At 39.0% G+C, this 18,735-nt stretch overlaps 1 protein-coding gene across 2 annotated transcripts in view; it reads right to left on the bottom strand.

Annotated features, from left to right (window-relative positions):
- LOC121328128 (divergent protein kinase domain 2B-like) overlaps positions 1-12,518 on the bottom strand; it is a 15,308-nt gene extending 2,790 nt beyond the window's left edge. The window contains exons 1-5 of one of the 2 annotated variants that reach the window (XM_041272636.1): positions 12,160-12,514; positions 9,946-10,210; positions 9,144-9,317; positions 8,413-8,701; positions 1,601-2,145 (exon numbers count right to left, since the gene is read on the bottom strand). In XM_041272636.1, the coding sequence (XP_041128570.1) occupies positions 1,799-2,145; positions 8,413-8,701; positions 9,144-9,317; positions 9,946-10,210; positions 12,160-12,392 (1,308 nt within the window). In that variant the 5' untranslated portion in view covers positions 12,393-12,514 and the 3' untranslated portion in view covers positions 1,601-1,798. Of the gene's footprint in view, positions 1-1,600; positions 2,146-8,412; positions 8,702-9,143; positions 9,318-9,945; positions 10,211-12,159 lie in introns of those variants that run through there. The other variant, XM_041272637.1, reaches the window with a different exon arrangement.
- Positions 12,519-18,735: the final 6,217 nt, after the last annotated feature.

Genomic DNA, 18,735 nt, shown 5'->3' with positions numbered 1-18,735 from the left:
AAGGCAGATGGTTTTCATGCGGGCCAGAGCATGCAGAGGAGATGGTGGTGATCCGCAGTCTCTGCGAGTTATGTGCATCTGGAATACTGGGTGATTTACTACCGTTCAGGTCGGCTACTCTGCAAAGCACTGTCTCACTTCCTTTATGAGCGTGACTAACAGAGATGATATCTCAGAAGGTAGCAGCTCTGTTTCAAAAACAGGGTGTTTGCCTGACAGACCCCTTCCAGTTAGAGGAAGGGTTCTACTCCTGATACTTCCTCGTGCCCAAGCGGGATTGTGGCCTCAGACCGATCCTTGACCTCAGACAGGTCAACCTGTATCTGAGCCAAAGAGGTTCAAAATCTTTGCTCATTTGTGCCCAGTCTCCAGCACAGGCAGATGCCCACACGGAACTTGTCACCGGCCACCTTCAGCGGTTGGGCCTTATGGCGAATCATGTGAAGATCCAGCTCGCGCCTTCTCAGACAGTCTATCTAGGAGTGTGCTTGGACTCCTGTCACTCTTATCATTGAACCTGTGGTTGGTGGTAGTCTTCTCTTTCAGGGAACCAGGGTTACGTGAGCAACCAAACGTTCCTTTTCAAGTCGACTTACTGAGCACCATGAGGCATCATGCACCCATGCATTAGTGCTGCAGTAGATACAGAGTACCGTGCGCACCGTGTGGCGCCATGTCTGTGCACTGGCGCTGTAGCGCTGGGCACCTTGTGCAATGAGTGTTGTGCGGACCTAGATACCAAAGCAGCAAGGGCTATGTTTGCACCGCGGTACCGAAGCACTGAAACAAGCAATATACAACGTGACAGGTCAGACACAGCAAAAAAAACATAATAAAAAAAAAAAAAAGCTACACGCATTATCATTAAGGTGAACTACACCACTGCTAACCATAAACCACTTGCAATCCAAAGTAACAACTGACCTGCTCCCTTGCAGTATTTATAAGTGATGTCACTTAAAGATAAACATGCTCATTAACATTTACACGTGAAATGCGGGTTTCCATGCGAAACTGGGCATGGATTTTCCTGTGTGTTTCATCACTTACAGGAGTGAATGAGATTTACCCTTTCCCTCTCTTTGGCCATTTTTTTCAGCCATAAACCTGATTTACACGAGGAATTCTCCAAACCTGCATGCGCAGCGACATTTCACATGTAAATAGCCCTGCATGGAAATCCCATGATTAGCTTCTATATCTAAATCACTGTTTTTCTTATAAAGTCTACTTGAAGTGATTTCAACATTCTCAACCAGGCATAGAATGGGTTCTATTTTTCAATTGCGTTGTTGTTCAATCATTAACTGAACGAAGAACATGACATTTGAGTTAGGGTTAGGAACCAGATTTGAGTCCTTCTGGAGAACAGAATTTTCTTTAACATTTCCAAAACTTCCCAGAAGGATTTCAATTTAGTAATCACTGAGAACTTTAACCATCAAGTACCAAAATATAGATTAGAAACCTGTGAACTTTCATCCACCAATCAGGAAGCTCCTTTTCAAGGCATGACATTCAGATAGAATGTCTAGAAGCAAAATGAAAGGAAAGCAAGTCAAGGAAGCAAGCATTAACTTAACAGTTTCAAATACTTCATGGCATGTATTTCATGTTCACTGATTGTCAGTGGCCCATTTATACAATTTTTGCACTGTTCTCTATCTGGAACATTAATTGCAAAAAACAAGTTTATTATATTACAAGTATAGTAGAGTTACGTTTATTAAATTGTTGCATGTGATATAATACATTAACAATCCCTGCTTGAAGGCTGCAGTCCAGTGTTCCACACAAGTCAAAATGCATTGTTATATTTACATTCAGGGTATCTGTAAGTAAAGTGCTGACTACAAGGGCGCAGTGGTTGGAGCAGGTTCATCAGTGCATTTGCTGCATTTATAATACTGCTGTCGGAGAGCGTACTGTTTCCACAAAGACTTATTAGTCTGTCCATTTCATTTTGCAGGTTCTTGTTTTGATTTTGGCTGGGCTGCAGCAGTTTTGGAAGAATATCCCTGCAGATTAAGAGCAGGCTTTGTGACTCTCTTACAGTCTGGCAAGGTAGAGAGCTCTTGCAGTTTAAACTCAAACAAGAGAAGACATCCCTGTAATCCTGTAGCCTGTCATCGGTCTGATGAAGACCTGCAAAAAAAGAATGGCATTCAGATATATATATATATATATATATATATATATATATATATATATATATATATATATATATATATATATAGTGCTGTGAAAAAGTATTTGCCCCGTCTGATTTTCTGCATTTTTGCATATTTTTAACACTGAATGTTATCAGATCTTCAACCAAAATATAATATTGGATAAAAGGGACCCTGAGTGAACAAATAACACAAACATAATTGCCCCCTTAGACTCAATAACTGGTTACGCCACCTTCAGCAGCAATAACTGCAACCAAATGCTTTCTGTAGTTATTGATCAGTCTCTCACAGCGCTGGAAAATAATTTTGGCCCGCTCCTTCATGCAGAACTGCATCAACTCAATGACATTTGTGGGTTTTCAAGCATAAACTGCTCATTTCAGGTCCTGCCACAACATCTCAATGGGGTTTAGGTCTGGACTTTGACTAGGCCATTCCAAAACTTTTAATTTCTTGTTCTTCAACCATTATGATGTAGACTTGCTTGTGTGTTTCGGATCACTGTCTTGCTGCATGACCTAGCTGCGCTTCAGCTTATGGACGGATGGCCTGACATTCTCCTGTAGAATTCTCTGATACAGAGCAGAATTCATGTTTCCTTCAATGATGGCAAGTCATCCAGGTCATCATACAGCAAAAGCATCGCCAAATCATGACACTGCCACCACCATGCTTGACCGTTGGTATGAGGTTCTTACTGTGGAATGCAGTGTTTGGTTTTCGCCACACATAACGGGGCCCATGTTGGCCAATAAGTTCCACTTATGACTCATCTGTTCATAGAACATTGTTCCAGAACTCTTGAGGATCATCCAGGTAGTTTTTGGCAAACTTGAGACGAGCATTCATGATGTTCTTCATGAGCAGTGGTTTCCGCCTTACTACTCTGCCATGAATCCGATTTTTGCCCAGTGTCTTTTTGATGGTGGAGTCATGAACGCTAACATTTTATGCTTTTCTCTTGGAGAGATTTTGGCAGGACGGCCACTCCTGGGAAGAGTCAATACTGTCCCAAACTTTCTCCATTTGGATAATGTGGCTCTGACTGTGGTTTGGTGGAGCCCCAGAGCCTTAGAAATGGCTTTGTAACCCTTTCCAGACTGATAGGCATTAACAATTTTTTTCTGGCAGTCTTCAGGAATTTCTTTTGATTGTGGCATGATGTGCCTCTAGAACCTGTGTGCTGAGAACTTCACTCTGATGGTAAGGGCCAAAGTTAGTCAGATTTATATTGGACAGGGCTGGCCCAAATCAGGCCTGATTGTTAACCATAGTATTCAAACAGCTGACCCTAATTATCCCTTTAATTGGTTTGAGTTAACATAGGGGGGCAATAACTTTTTCACACCTGAAGATTGCATGTTTGATTACTTTGCACACCAAACAAATGAAAGAAGCACCAAACTTTGGTGTCATTTTTTAAACTCTCAGACTCCCTCTATATACTACTACAACCCATAAAAAGATCTGACCAAATTCAATAGGAAAAATTTGCAAAAATGCAGAAAATCAAGCAGGGGGCAAATACTTTTTGATGCAGTGTGTGTGTGTCTATATATATATATATATGTTACATAAGAGGGACACATTAATCGTAACACTGGTACACCAGATACATGGTTAAACTCACAAGACCTTCAACTGTGTATATCCCACCTCTGCTCACTCATGACTGGAAAAGGACAAAAAGGTGCAAAATCTGAAAAGAGCAATGTAGGTACACAAAACTTTGGATAATTGATCTGTATCGCTTAATAGATAATATATATATATATATATATATATATATATATATATATATATATATATATATATATATATATTATATAGATACAGATCAATTATCCAAAGTTTTGTGTACCTACATTGCTCTTTTCAGATTTTGCACCTTTTTGTCCTTTTCCAGTCATGAGTGAGCAGAGGTGGGACATACACAGTTGAAGGTAGTCTGTTTCAGTTGAAGGTCTTGTGAGTTTAACCAATGGGGAAAGTCAAAGAGCTGCCCTGGTTTTGCAGCTTTCTAATCATTAGTGAGACATAGATATGCTAGTGTGCGCGGTGTAAGTATAGCTGAGAGAATATTGTAGAGACCATTATTGTGAATTATATTGAGAACTTCAAAGCAATATTTTGAATTGCTTTTAACAAATAAAAAAATAAATGTCATCAGACAACAGAGACATCGTAGTCGATTTTGTTTTGAATCAATTTTCAAGAAAACTTTCTCAGAAAAATTGGAGTTTGTTAAAAAAAAAAAAAAAAAAAAAAAAAAAAAGGGAGGTATACACCACAAATACCCAAACTGACACAGGAAGGGACTCGCCACTTCTAACATTCACATTAAGAAAGGTATCTGTGCTTACCAGTAGCTGTCAATTAAAAAAAATATATTGCTTGTTCAGTACAGAAAAGGAGATGTGAAACAGCACTGACTGATGTCGTTAGATTAGATCATATATATATATATATATAATATATATATTATATTATATATCTATATATTATATATATATATATATATTAATATATATATAATGAGGGATGAGCTGTCTGATAGAGACTATGTCTAAATTCAAAATCAAGTTTTTAAACCGCCTTTTAAACAGTCTGTTCCATTTTTGTGTTGGTTCACTTGAAGCTTTAGTGTTGCACTTGACAAGCTTCTGATAAAAGGGGCAACAGTACATCCAGTGTATTTTTTTATTTTTTTCAATTCCATTGCAGCAAGATCAGAACACAAGCACACAGGTAGCATAAAGAGAAAATTATCATGGGTATGAAATGGCAGAGTTCTTTTAACAATCTGTTCTTGTTGTTTAGATTCACGTTGCTATCCTTGCTGTTTCAGTCGTCACTTCCTGCTGACTTTGTAAAAGTTTAAAGCACTTGCGTGAGTGAACCTCTAAGAATAGCTAGAATACCTGAGTGTAACCATGAATATGTTCCCCTGCAACACTCTACCTCTAATAGCGGTAAGAAAAGCAAATTACAAATCACATTTCTTAGCTCCACTAGGTGAAGAGTACATAAGGGGGACACATTAATCGTAACACTGGTACACCAGATACATGTTGTGGTTAGACATGATTCTGGGAGCTCTATTGATGCCACAGAGCTGCTTTAAACTTGTAATCACCAAGGTGTGATGACTGATACAAAATTGCAATGTGCATCGACACAACTAGATGAAGTCGAGTGCAAACTGCAAATATAACTGATAGTGCTCTTAATTAACATTGGAGATTAGATACGGAAGGTTTTATAGTTCTGTAAACAGCATTGTTGGAGTAAAAGGAAGGCTGCACACTGTAATCTCAACAAGGCAGGATGTTCCCAATTATATTTTTATGCAAGATCAACGTGAGAGATTTTGTAATTCATTGGAAAGGTGGGTGGGGGGGGTTTATACATTGTTGTATGTGCTGTGGTATGTGAGCGATACAGCTGCTTTTGTTTCCCTGATTATTTTCTGTTCTCTTTACAATTCGCCCAGTGGGTTTTATTTTGGAGTCCCTTAAATGCTATTGTTTTGTGACTGAATCCCAATGGAGTTTTCAAGGGTTTCTTATTGTATTGCAGATAAACAGGGTACATTGTGGTTGTTATTTGGTTGTTATTAGCATTTTATTGTTTTTATTTTTTTCCTTTTGGAATTATACTCTGACCTTGTTCATTACTGTCTCGTATTCCAAACACAGATGCAAACGGCTTTGTCCTTTTAAAATAATGAACAACAACTTTATTTTCATTCAACTACTTCAAGCCCTACTTCAACTTAATGAAGACACTAATGGGCTTGTATAGTTGTTTGTTGTTGTGTACTGAAGTACTTGAAAGCGATGTTTTGATGAAACAGGGTTTGTTGATTGCAGGAGGCTGTATTTAGAAAAGATCCTCTCCATACTAGAAACTGTATATAATTTAGAAAAGACTTCCAAGAAAACAATTTAACGTATGTTTCAGAGTACTAAAGTAATATATATCTATATATATCTATCTATCTATCTATCTATCTATCTATCTATCTATCTATCTATATATATATATATATATATATATATATATATATATATATATATATATATATATATATATGTATGTGTGTGTGTGTGTGTGTATATATATATATATATATATATATATATATATATATACTGTACAAGCGTCAGAGCAAAACTTTTGCTACAAAAGATTTTTCCTAAAATTCTTTGTTTTCGAGAAATTTCTAGAAATTATACATTTCCTTTGGGGTATGTAAACTTTTGACTACAACTGTATGTATGTATGTATGTGTATCTGTGTGTGTGTCTCTCTCTCTCTCTCTCTCTCTCTCTCTCTCTCTCTCTCTCTCTCTATCTCTCTCTCTCTATATATATATATATATATATATATATATATATATATATATATATATATATACACACACACACACACACACACACACACACACACACACACACACACAGTGGCTTGCAAAAGTATTCAGACCCCTGACCAATTCTCTCATATTACCGAATTACAAATGGTACATTGAAATTTCGTTCTGTTTGATATTTTATTTTTAAACACTGAAACTCAGAATCGATTATTGTAAGGTGACATTGGTTTTATGTTGGGAAATATTTTTAAGAAAAATAAAAAACTGAAATATCTTGCTTGCATAAGTATTCAACCCCTGTGCTGTGGAAACTCCCAGTTTGCACCGATGAAAGAAATTGCCCAAACGAGGACATAATTACTTTACCATTAAAGTTGCTGTCACATTTTCTGGATAAAAACCCCACTGTTGAAGGATCATTGGTAAGGCTGTGAATCTGAAGACTAAAGAGCATTCTACAGAAGTTAGAGATAAAGTAATACAAATGCATAGAATAGGGAAAGGGTACAAAATAATATCCAAGTGTTTTGGATATCCCAGTGAGCACAGTTGGATCAATAATCAGGAAGTGGAAGCTGCATCACACCACCCAGGCACTGCCAAGAAAAGGCCGTCCCTCAAAACTCAGCGCTCAAACAAGAAGGAGACTTGTGGGAGAAGCCACAGAGAGGCTAACAATCACTGTAAAGAAGCTACAGAGTTCAATGGCTGGGAGTGGAGTAATGGTGCACGAGTCAACCATATCAGAGCTCTGCATAACACTGGTCTGTATGGGAGGGTGGCAGGAAAGAAGCTGTTACTCAAAAAGTACCATCTGGAAGCGCGTCTGGAGTTTGCCAGAAAGCATGAGAGTGACCCAGCTGTGATGTGGGAAAAGGTTTTATGGTCAGATGAGACCAAGATAGAGCTTTTTGGCCAAAACTCAAAGCGCTATGTGTGGCGCAAACCTAACACTGCCCACGCCTCAAGTGAAGTATGGTGGTGGCAGCATCATGCTGTGGGGATGCTTCTCATCAGCAGGGACTGGGCATCTTGTTACAATTGAAGGAAAGACAGATAGAGCAAAATACAAGAAAATACTGCAAGAGAATCTGCTTCAGTCCGCTAAAAAACTGAAGCTTGGGAGGAAATTCACCTTTCAGCAGGACAATGATCCCAAGCACAAGGCCAAAGCAACACTGGAATGGCTCAAGAACAAAAAGGTGAATGTCCTACAGTGGTTCAGTCAAAGTCCTGATCTCAATCCCATTGAGAATCTGTGGCACTATTTGAAAATTGCGGTCCACAAGCGTCGTCCAACCAACCTAAACAACCTGGAGCAAATCTGCCAAGAAGAATGGGCCAAAATCACTCCGACACTGTGTGCAAAGCTTGTACATACTTACCCCAAAAGACTTAAAGCTGTTATTGCAGCAAAAGGTGGCTCTACCAAATATTAATGTGTGGGGGTTGAATACTTATGCAAGCAAGATATTTAAGTTTTTTATTTTACTTAAAAATATTTCCCAACAAAACCAATGTTACCTTACAATAATTGATTTTGAGTTTAAGTGTTTTAAAATAAAATATTGAACAGAACGAAATTTCAATGTACCATTTGTAATTCAGTAATATGAGAGAATTGGTCAGGGGTCTGAATACTTTTGCAAGCCACTGTATATAAAAACCAAACTATGATACGGTTAATTAATTCTCTTTTAAATAAATAAACATTTTAAACTATTTGTTGTCAATAGCACCAGATCTCAGCAGTTCAATTTGGTGATTTTGAGATCACAAAATAATCTTCCACCAAGCTTTGTGAGCTGCCTTCCCTTACAACTACAACAAAAAAGGCTATCTGCAGTGCAAGCTGCTTACCTTCCTGCTTATCGATGACTCCTATGGTGCTGGCATCTGTGATGAACAGCCGCCCGTCCTCGAACGTGCCAAACATGTCGTCTGTGACCCTGGTGTAGTACAGAAGGAAGTTGAGCCCGTTTGTTCTCAGAGACTGGGTGACATGCAGGAGCTGATACGCTAGGTCTGCTGTGGTCTCGGAGGAGGAGCCGTAGGACTGCCTGATGGGTTTGGTGCTCGTTGATACCATCATTCTCCCACAAGATCCATAGTATCGTACAAAGGGCCATCCTTCCGTTCCGGGGAAAATCTGATTTTAGAAAAACCCAAAAAGTATATATATATATATATATATATATATATATATATATATATATATATATATATATATATATATAGACAGACACACACACACACACACAGTATACAGTGCCTATAAAAAGTCTACACCCCCTTGAACTTTTTTTACATTTTGTTGTGTCAGTGCCTCAAAGTTTCATGCATTTAAATGAGGATTGTTTTCCACTTATCTACACACCATACTCCACACTGTTAAGGGGAAAAAAGTTCGCCATATATATATATATATATATATATATATATATATATATATATATATATATATATATATATATAAAAAATATGCTTATCTAATTTTTTTAAAAACCAAAACTAAACAAATTAGTACAGATTAACATAAACTGTCAGTATACAGCTTATAAACATGTTTATATAGCTTATAAACCTGTTACCTGTAGCATTATAGGATGCGGATTGACAGCGAGTGTATAAAGCAGTCTCAGTTTATCTCGGTCTGTGAAATGCTTCATTAGCATGCTCCCTGCATCCAGCACCTCAGCATAACGGCGCACTATGCGATCCAGGAGCCTCTGAGATGGGCATCGCAGCATGGGACTGGATAACCCCTGTTAATAGACTAGACAATTTCAGTTTTATATACATTTCAAATTGCCCACAAATGATAGCTGTCAACGAACAGAAATCTCGATCCTACCCTTTTCAAATGTTTTTTTGGGGCATTTCAAGCCACTGCACATAGCAACAGTATGTTACACTTCTGTTGGAAAAGCAAGACATCATTAATGTATGTTGTAAGCAGCAGCTAAAGAAATTGTGATCATGCTGGCAATGCATAGGAAGACCATTAGCTACAGGTTAATGTGTCTGCAGTGTTACAGTATTTCTGTTTATTAGATTAAATGTTATACGAACATTGGCTTTCAAGACCTCCAGTATCCTCAAAGGTGAATTGTAACAAAAAAGTAACATTTAAGTTTCACTGACCCTGGTTTGCACTGGTCTTGGACTGCCTAAGATTACTTTAAGGTAATCCAAGATTTGTGCTAATCAGGTTCTGTGAATCCACCCAATTTTGTGTGTTTTTTTTTTTTTTTAATAAGTTAATGTAATAAACAGGAATTAAAATAGCTATATTTTATTTATGGCAAACTAGATTGCAGTATACCCCATGCAATGCCATCTACTACATCCTTAAACCATGCTTGCTCCTAGTTCTTGTTGAAAGTGGCTCACCTGCACCAGGTCGGGAGTAAGCAAGTTCGAGCTTGTCCACTTTTGAAAGCGTTTGGTGCTCCTCAACACGTTTTCAATGCTGCAGGTCGCCCCCTTTGCCTCAGAGGCGCAGATATTCGTGTCCGACACGTCATGCTTGTATTTTGTGAGCAAGCGGGAAACGACAACCGGTCTCCAGTTCTCTGAATCGTCAGTGTAGTTCCCAGGGTAGCTCTTCTTGAAGCTTGGGTGCAGCTTCAGACGTGGAGACAACCAGTTGTGAAACCTGTGAAAGAGGAGACTGGGTTAATATTCCTTCATCTATTGTGTTAAAATCCCTTTCAATTACCTTGCATTTATTTATTCTTGAGCTATTTACCTTGGGATTTCATCTTAAATAACTGGTAATCCATACAGCCATACATTTCTTCGGCCAGAAAAACATTTTCTGTCAACCTGTTAACCCTGGCAAGACCAACGCTCCTGCCTTGCTTTCCCCCTCACTGGAATATAATTAGAGAGGGCCAAATAGTGTCGAGCCACTTCGGTCACTATCATTAACAAAACGAAACAAAAAAGTGCTTTTTATAACAGTACTGAATGTGAAATGTGTTATGTCAGTGGCAAGCCATATCTAAAAAGTATGACAGGGATTGTCTAAAACAACATAAGTGAAATTGCACAGCAATATGTACATGTGTACAGGATAAAGTGCTCTTTTCACATTGTGCATTGCAAATTCTCCCAGTTCTGAGTTGCTATTGGTTGCACAATCCTTCTCAAAGAAAACATTTAGAATACACACACATTTTAGTGTCATCCTTCACCATCTTATTATTTTATCTCACTAGGAAGAAGTATAACCGCATCTGAAGTAGAAAATAATGTTTTGCATTTATTTGCCAAATGCCCTTGTAAAGAACAGTAGTCCTCATTATTTAATATAAGCAGGGTAACACTTAGACAATACTAACGTTTAAGACAGATAACACAATATAAAGCTAGCACTGCAGCGTACTGAAAACGGTTGTCATTGAATTCTGCAAGTTCCTTTTAGCATTTATACTCTAGATGGCCATTTCCTCTGTTTTACTAAATTGGCATCAACCCCAAACAGACACTTCCCTTCATCTACTGTATGAAAACAGGAAGATTAATGCTAGTCTAAAATTGGACTAAAGTTTTAAAAGTAATATGGATTGTATTACCATTTCTAACTGTTATCTTTATGTTGCATTTCAGTAAGAAGTTGAAGTTTTTTTCTTTTTTTTTTAGTTCCAAGCAATATTTCCTTTTTTTTAAAGCAATATAAAAAATGTATACATCAAGACTGTATCAAGTTTTATATTCCTGAACCCTTCCAGTAATTTTATTATGGATTGCCATTTCTAACTGTTATCTTTGTTTTGAAATAGTTTTTATTTTATTGTTGGGCAATATTTCCCCTATTTTTTCAGCAATGCCATTTATTTATGTATTTATTTATTTAATATACATCTAGCTAGACTCAGCTGAACACTAATTTCATTGTTTCTACCTGCACCAAAAAACAGTTTTTTGCAAGTTTGTCAAATAGCATCAAACTTTTCACTGGGACAAAACTTTTTTTTTTTTTTTTTTTTTTGTGAAGTTTAAGTAATACTATTAACATAACATTAACATGCATCCAAATGTTTAAATATATCTTAATATATAAAGAAGAAAGTTTGTCTGTCTGTCTGCTCCTTTATGCATTCCGTCCCTGCAGGAGCCAGTGCAACCAAACTTTGCACGGCCTCCTCTTTCACCCAGGGGAAGGTTGAGGGCTATGTTTCGATCCACAGTTTTGACCCCCGGGGTACTATATTTAGTAACCCTATTGCTGATATTTAGTAACGCCTGTTATATTTAGTAACCGCACAAAACCCCCCCAAAAATAATAACAACATTTTTAAAACATTTAAAAATGGCAACCCCCCCCCCCCCCAAAAAAAAAAAATAAAGGTAAAAAAAGGGAAAGGGGTCTGAGCACATTGTGCGACACCCAAGATCGATAACTTATAGGAAACCGTAAGACTACCATTCCCCAATTTGTCATGCATGAAATATTGAATTTCCCTGGGCAACGTCAGGTACTTCAGCTAGTATATATATATATATATATATATATATATATATATATATAAGAATCAAAGTGTATTAGAGTGTGCCTTAAAAAACATGGTTCCGAATCTAATACATATTGTTTTTTTTTACCTTATTTCTTCCTTGAAGAATTTCTTGCAAATGGATGTGCCGATACAGGCATTACATTTATCCAGTCCCAGGATACTCCTGCCGAAGCTGTAGACCGGTTTGTGCTGAGTTTGGGATGCTGGAGTTGGAGAGAGGGCAACAGTGCCTCTCATATCCCAGCAGTGCAAACTTAAAACCCCAAACTGCAGCAGAACCGTCCACAAAGCCTCAGCTCTCCAGCTCTGGAACCCCATGAAGCCTGTTTGATTCTCTCTCACAGTGCTTTGTTATTTAAATTTATTAAAAGAAAAAATCCCCCTTCACTCCACTGTGTCCAGTCTGTTTCATACACTGGTACACTGACCACTAACATTGCTTTGCCCAACGTGTTCAGTTTCATCTGCGAGGAAATACATGGAGGATACAGATAACATGGTCACTATGGTAACCCTTCCTTACACTGCAGATGTTGCTACCCAATTAAGACCTCACCCTCACACATTTCATCAGATAAGAGAACACAAAGGTGGGATATCCTGACTGCTGACACACAGCTGCGTATTTCTAGAGGAAGCTGTAGAGGATTGTCGTTGTGGTTTTTTTTTTTTTCACAGTCACTACTTTAGAGAGTTAGGGAGATGTTTTACCTTCGTTCATCATGCTTGTCAACAGGGGTGAATTAGCAGTAGATGGGGAAGGGATATATTTGGGTTATTCAGAAGTACTGCTGAAAACTGGTTGACAAACATTTCGATGAGCAGTCTTCATGCAGATACAATTATCACGACCCTATTGCAAGAGAGGGTCCACATAAAGTACTACATGCTGGTTCTCAAGACTCTCTACAGCTTCTCTTAGCAACATTTGCAGAAGCATGCGTTCCATAGAAAGGCCAGGCCATTAAAAGACATACATCGACAACATTACTTTGGATCCACTGGCAGCATTTACAAAACAAATGAATACAGTATAGTGCAAATTGATTGAATACTGCTGGTCAACGAATTACAATTTGAACATCCCTGAAAGTCTATGAGTCTATGTTTAGGACAGAAACTTGCTGAAATTAGGTAACAACAAAGTTCCATACATTTTCTCTGCTATGCATCTATTCTTTAAATATAAGTAACTGCAGGACTGAAGTCACCAAGGAGGTAAGGCAAGGAAACTGAACTTAGCAGATAAAAATGTATGTGATTCTTTAAAAACTGCACATTTGAGAGCAGTGAAGCGAATGGAAGGGCAAAATGGATGTAATTTATGGAATTATTTTGTTGGCTACAATCACTTTAAAGGAAATGAAGGCCATTTCCACAAATAGTCCAATTATTGCTAAATAGTTCTTGAAATAATTTTAAAATGTTTTGTTTTTATCTTAAAGGGATTGGTAGTGAATGCGCTGTTTAAACTATGCAGCATTTATATATTATACTATTTATTTGTGTGCTTTTTATTTGAACGAAAATGCCCAAGAGCTGACAAGTTTGGGGTTTATAAATTGCAGGGGCATGACAGATTATACTCACTGTTACATCGATGATTTAGGCACTATCGGATGCATTTACTTGCTTTGTTTTTATAAAGTTGTACTTCTTGACTTAGTGTAACAATCGTTGAAGATCTGTTCGGTCAAGCAACCACAATTTGGTTTATCTCTACCACAGCCTTGTGACTTGCAAGGTAAACTGCATTTTTCTAAAAGGCTACGCCGATAAAGGCACGAGCTGAAACATTAGTTTACTTTGTTAGTTGTAGTTTTAACAAGTTGCTGTACAATGTGGTATTTTACCTTTGTAAACAAAGATCGCCTCTAAACACCAATGCTTATTTCTGTGAGAATATTCAACCAACGTAACTGTCTAAGTTACAATAAAGTCCTGAGCGTGTTACAAATCTGTATAATAGATTATAGAACATCAGTTTTTTTCCAGTTTTAAACATTGTGAAAAATCTGTAAATTTTAGCGCTGTAAACTATGTCACAGTCGTTAGGGTCACACAGCAGCAATTAGTTTGTTTCTTAAGCTGCTGGTCTCATGCTGTCTGTTTGGCAAGGGCCAGGTGAGTGGAGGGTTTAGGGTTGGCTTGTCATGGTGACCACAGAATGTCCATCTGTCCTGCCTGCTGGGGAGAGGGATTATCACGCTTGAACACGAAATGTGCAAAAATGTAACAGATGAACTGCAGAATTGACATATTATATTGGCAGTATCTAAATGAGGTTCCCTTTCAAGTATGACATGTAACCTTTACCTAATGGGTGTGCCTTTTAAAGACCCCGAAACCTGAGTATTCTTTACCAAGGCTGCTCAGCCGAGTCTGTGACGCAGCAATGCCCACCCCCGAGGGTAAAAGGACTGAATGCACAGATCTCAGCACCATGTTTTTTCCCAAGAACTGACCTGACAGGAGAGCCTATTCGGATAAATACTTGTTACTTTTTCTGCTGTAGATTTTCACATTTGTTGTGTTATTACACAAATTAAAAATGTAATATTAAAAATAATTACTGTATTAGTTTTACTAATTACGCATATTTGTGCACTACAGCCAGCTGTTTGTTATATCCTGCTGCGGCCTATGCCCCGAATGAAGCTAGGGGCTTGAGTTGCTCCTTCCCAGGGATCAAGCAACGTAAGTCGTCTGACTTTGTGTTCTTCCCCCAGACAGAAATAGCTCTGGCTGGAGTTATTTTATTCTCTTTTTGGCTTTGGACAAAATTACGAGATGGTTTGATGATTAAAGTGTAACGTGGTGATGGTCTGAGCCCTCACATAAAGTCATTGTTATTACTGTATTTTGTTGAGAAATATTTTTCTTTTCTCATTTGGTTTCTCAGTTTTCACAGAGCACTGTGCAGGACCAAGAGGCTGCTTCGGCTGTGGTTGCTTACAATCTCTACCACAGCTTCTTGATGCCATTTTGGTGACAGCTTTTGCATCCCTATTACTCGTGTGAGGTTTTGCCAGTAGCTTGCACAGGTGGGCATCCCTATACAGTGCAACCTGCAGTAACTGCCAACCATACTGGTACACCAAGGTCACTGTACTATACCTGATCATCCCTGTGCTAAAGTCACAGAACCGGTACTGAGCCAACATGGTACCTTACCTACCTACCCGGTGCTACAGTAAGCAAACCGACCTGGTACTATCATGGTTTTGACCCAATACTGTACCATACCGTCCCGGTGCTATAGTTACCGAACGAGTACTGAACCATCCCGGCTCCGACCGGTGCTTACATATCTGGTCCAGTACCAAGCTGGTCTTGTTCGGGTCTTGAACAGCCCCGTTAATGTCTTTAAGCAGACTGAGGCAGCACCTGTACATTTGTTACTGTACAATGCATTGCCACTTGCATAATGCCTGCGTTTTATCCCTGCGAGACATGCAGGGTCAGTCTGCCTGTTGAGGACAAGCACGTCAGGAGCTCTTCCTGCCTTGGGCCAGAGCATGCAGAGGAGGCATTGGTGAACTGCAGATTCTGATTTATCCAAGTGCACAGTGGACAAACGTCTCTCACACAGCTCTACAGAGTGCTCTGCATCTGGACGATATGCCGTATGACCATATGCCGTATTATTGTGAGGCAGATACGTTGGTGATTCTTGCCTCAGACCAATCCTCAACTATAGACAGGCCAACCTGTATCTGAGCCGAAGGAGGTTCAAAATGTTGATGATGCAATAGCTGTTACAGTCAATCAGGCCGGTTGACTGGTTCACCATGGTGGACCTCAAAGATGTCTATTTCCACATCCCTATAAAACCAGCACACAGGAAATACCTGCTGTTCACTTTCAGGAAACAGCGTACGAATTCCATGTCTTGCCATTGGGCCTCTCTTTAGCTCCCCATGCCTTCTTGAACTGCATGGAAGCTGTTCTGGCCCCATTGAGACTCAGAGGCATCAGAGTGTTCAATTATCTGGATGACTGGCTCATTTATGCCCATACGTTCCCAGTACAGGTACAAGTGGGATGTCTTTCAATCCTTTCCAGTCTGACCGGGAGCAACAGCTCCATACGCTCAATGCGGGCCCTGGAGTAGTATGTTGATAGGACAAAATGTTGGAGGCAGTTCAAACTATTTATCTGCTATGGGGCGAAACCCAGAGGCTGTCCAAATGGATAGCATATACAGAGGACTGTCTATGAGCAAGCCAACTTGCCCCCTCCAGAGAAGGTCATTGCCCATTCCACCAGGAGCATGGCAACTTCGTGGGCTTTATTCCAGGGTGCATCTCTCAAAGACATATGCAGTGTAGCAGTGTGGGCTACTGCTGATACCTTCACCAGGTTCTACACACGAAATGTTGTGGATCCTCAAAACCCTGGCTTTGGAACTAGAGTGTTAAAGGCGACTTCCAAGTCAGCCCTTACAACACAGGCATAGAGGTGAGTTTTTCCTTCATTTTTTTAGTCCTAGCTACTTGTTACTGAGGTTCCTAATGATAATATACAAGGAAGCCTCTTGGCATAGCCTTGTAGCATTCCAGTAGTTCTGTAATATTTTATACCATTATTGCCCTTGCGACAGCTTGGGTATACTCACCCATTCAGTAATGATTACATTTCATACTTTAAAGGGAAGTTTAGGTTATTATCATAACCGTGGTTCCCTGAAATAGAAATGTAACCATTAACGTTCAAGGTCTCTGCGTCCATGATTGCAGCAGGTTTGAAGGAAAAATGACGCTGAAATCTGTATGCGCAGTCCTTTATACCCTCGAGGGCGGGCATGACTGCGGGCGGGCTGAGCAGATTTGGTATAGAATATTCAGGTTTCGGGTCTTTAGGAGGTAAACACCCATTAGGTAATGATTACATTTCTATTTCAGGTGTCCAGCGTTATGATAATAACCTAACGTTTTCTGTCGTTTTAGTTGTTTATTCGGGAAAGCCTTCTCAGCATTTTTGTTGTAGAAGAACACATATCTATTCTATCCAAGGCCACAAATATGCCCTTCCAGATGCCACTGTTTGTCCTGAGATAAAATAGGTGCCCCCCAAGTCCAGGACAGTGGGAGTGGAGGTCGCCAGCGATCTTTTGTCCTTCCGATTTAGTACAACAAATGGCAGCATTCAGGTGATATTCAAATTAGGCATTTTTCAAATTGTGTAGAAAAACGGGGGTATATTTTATTTGATTTCATTGTGCCTGTTGGTTATCATTGGAGCAGATTTTTTTTTAAATGTTTCATTTCATTGTAATAAGTATTCTCAAAATGAAGACATTACTATAAAGGGCTCCATTTCCTCTGGTCCAATGACTTTATGAACATTCTATTTCGTTATGCATCATTTTCCACAGGTTGAACTATATATTAACACGCAATCAGTCATTGAATACATAGTTCAGTATGAAACTCCTCTCTATTGAAAATCTTGATCTCTAGCTGAAGGTGAGTATTTTAAACAAGACGTATCACTAAATTTCTCAAGGACTTTCTTAAGAATCGGCCCCTTTAGTGTTAAAATTGCAGGATAATACAAGGTGCTAGTACTCCAGCTGCTGTGTGGTGTTGGATAAAGCTGGGTTTGTGTATTTCTGTGTAAGTGCAGCAGAAAGGGGCTGATAGACTGCATGTTATAAAAGCATGCAAGGTACTGAAAACAAAGTATTGAAACAGTATGTTTCATTACTAGGTTATATACTCGCCAGGAGAAGGAATATTTGCGATCTGAAGGATGATTTAATTAGTGGAGAGCCTTTAGGTACAGTACTGTTTGTAATAATGTTGCAATGCTCAAAGTACACAACAGATGGCACTAGAGGCTGAGATTTGGGCCTTCAGCAGTGAACAGTAATCTAAAAGCAGAAGGGATTCTATTTGCACAAGCACAGTGACCTCGCTAACAGACTGCAGGGCCATTATACACAAATGCTGTTTAATAAAACAAAGAGCGTTACATTATATTTGTATTCAGTAGAGATTCTATTGTGTAAACTGAACACAGCTTCCAGTAGCATCTTGCACACACAGTAAAGGGAAAACATGGCATACTGTATAATCCACAGCAGTAAAGAGAACACAGGAATGCCAAACAAAACGACAGCTGGCAATGCAGGGCACTCCTCTCCATGGCAATGGGAAGTTTGGGGATCACTGGTCTGAAAATGAAGGACCAGGGAGGGGTCATGGGAGATGAGTCACAAGACTAGTTAAAGCCCACCCTCAGTATGAAGAAGTATTCACATCCCCTTGTCCACCGTCCCAATTTCACCTCTGTATTTGAGGACCTGTTCTCAATTGTCCGACCTGGTTAAGTACAGGATATGCCATATTGAGGTGCAGCGAGGAGATTCAAACCCACTGTCTCTTTGTTAGACGTCATTTGGTAAAAGGAGCAGCATTACTAGCAAAGCTATTTTGTACATCCCAGCGACTCAATGGATTTGATACCAGAATGAAGAATTCTGAATCCAAGTCCTTTTATACAAAACTATTTAGTAACAGTTTGACAAACAAATATGCAGCATCACTTAATATTGACCACATACTTGGTGTAGACAAGGTGGTGCTTTTGACCTTCATTTCATTAAGTAAACAAGGTGAAGACTGCAGATGATTTGTTAGTTCTTACCTCCCAACAG

This window comes from Polyodon spathula, chromosome 15 (genome assembly GCF_017654505.1).
Source record: "Polyodon spathula isolate WHYD16114869_AA chromosome 15, ASM1765450v1, whole genome shotgun sequence".
Classification (NCBI taxonomy): Eukaryota; Metazoa; Chordata; class Actinopteri; order Acipenseriformes; family Polyodontidae; genus Polyodon; species Polyodon spathula.
Note: the sequence above shows the minus strand (reverse complement) of the source record. Positions and strands in the feature narration are given on the sequence as shown.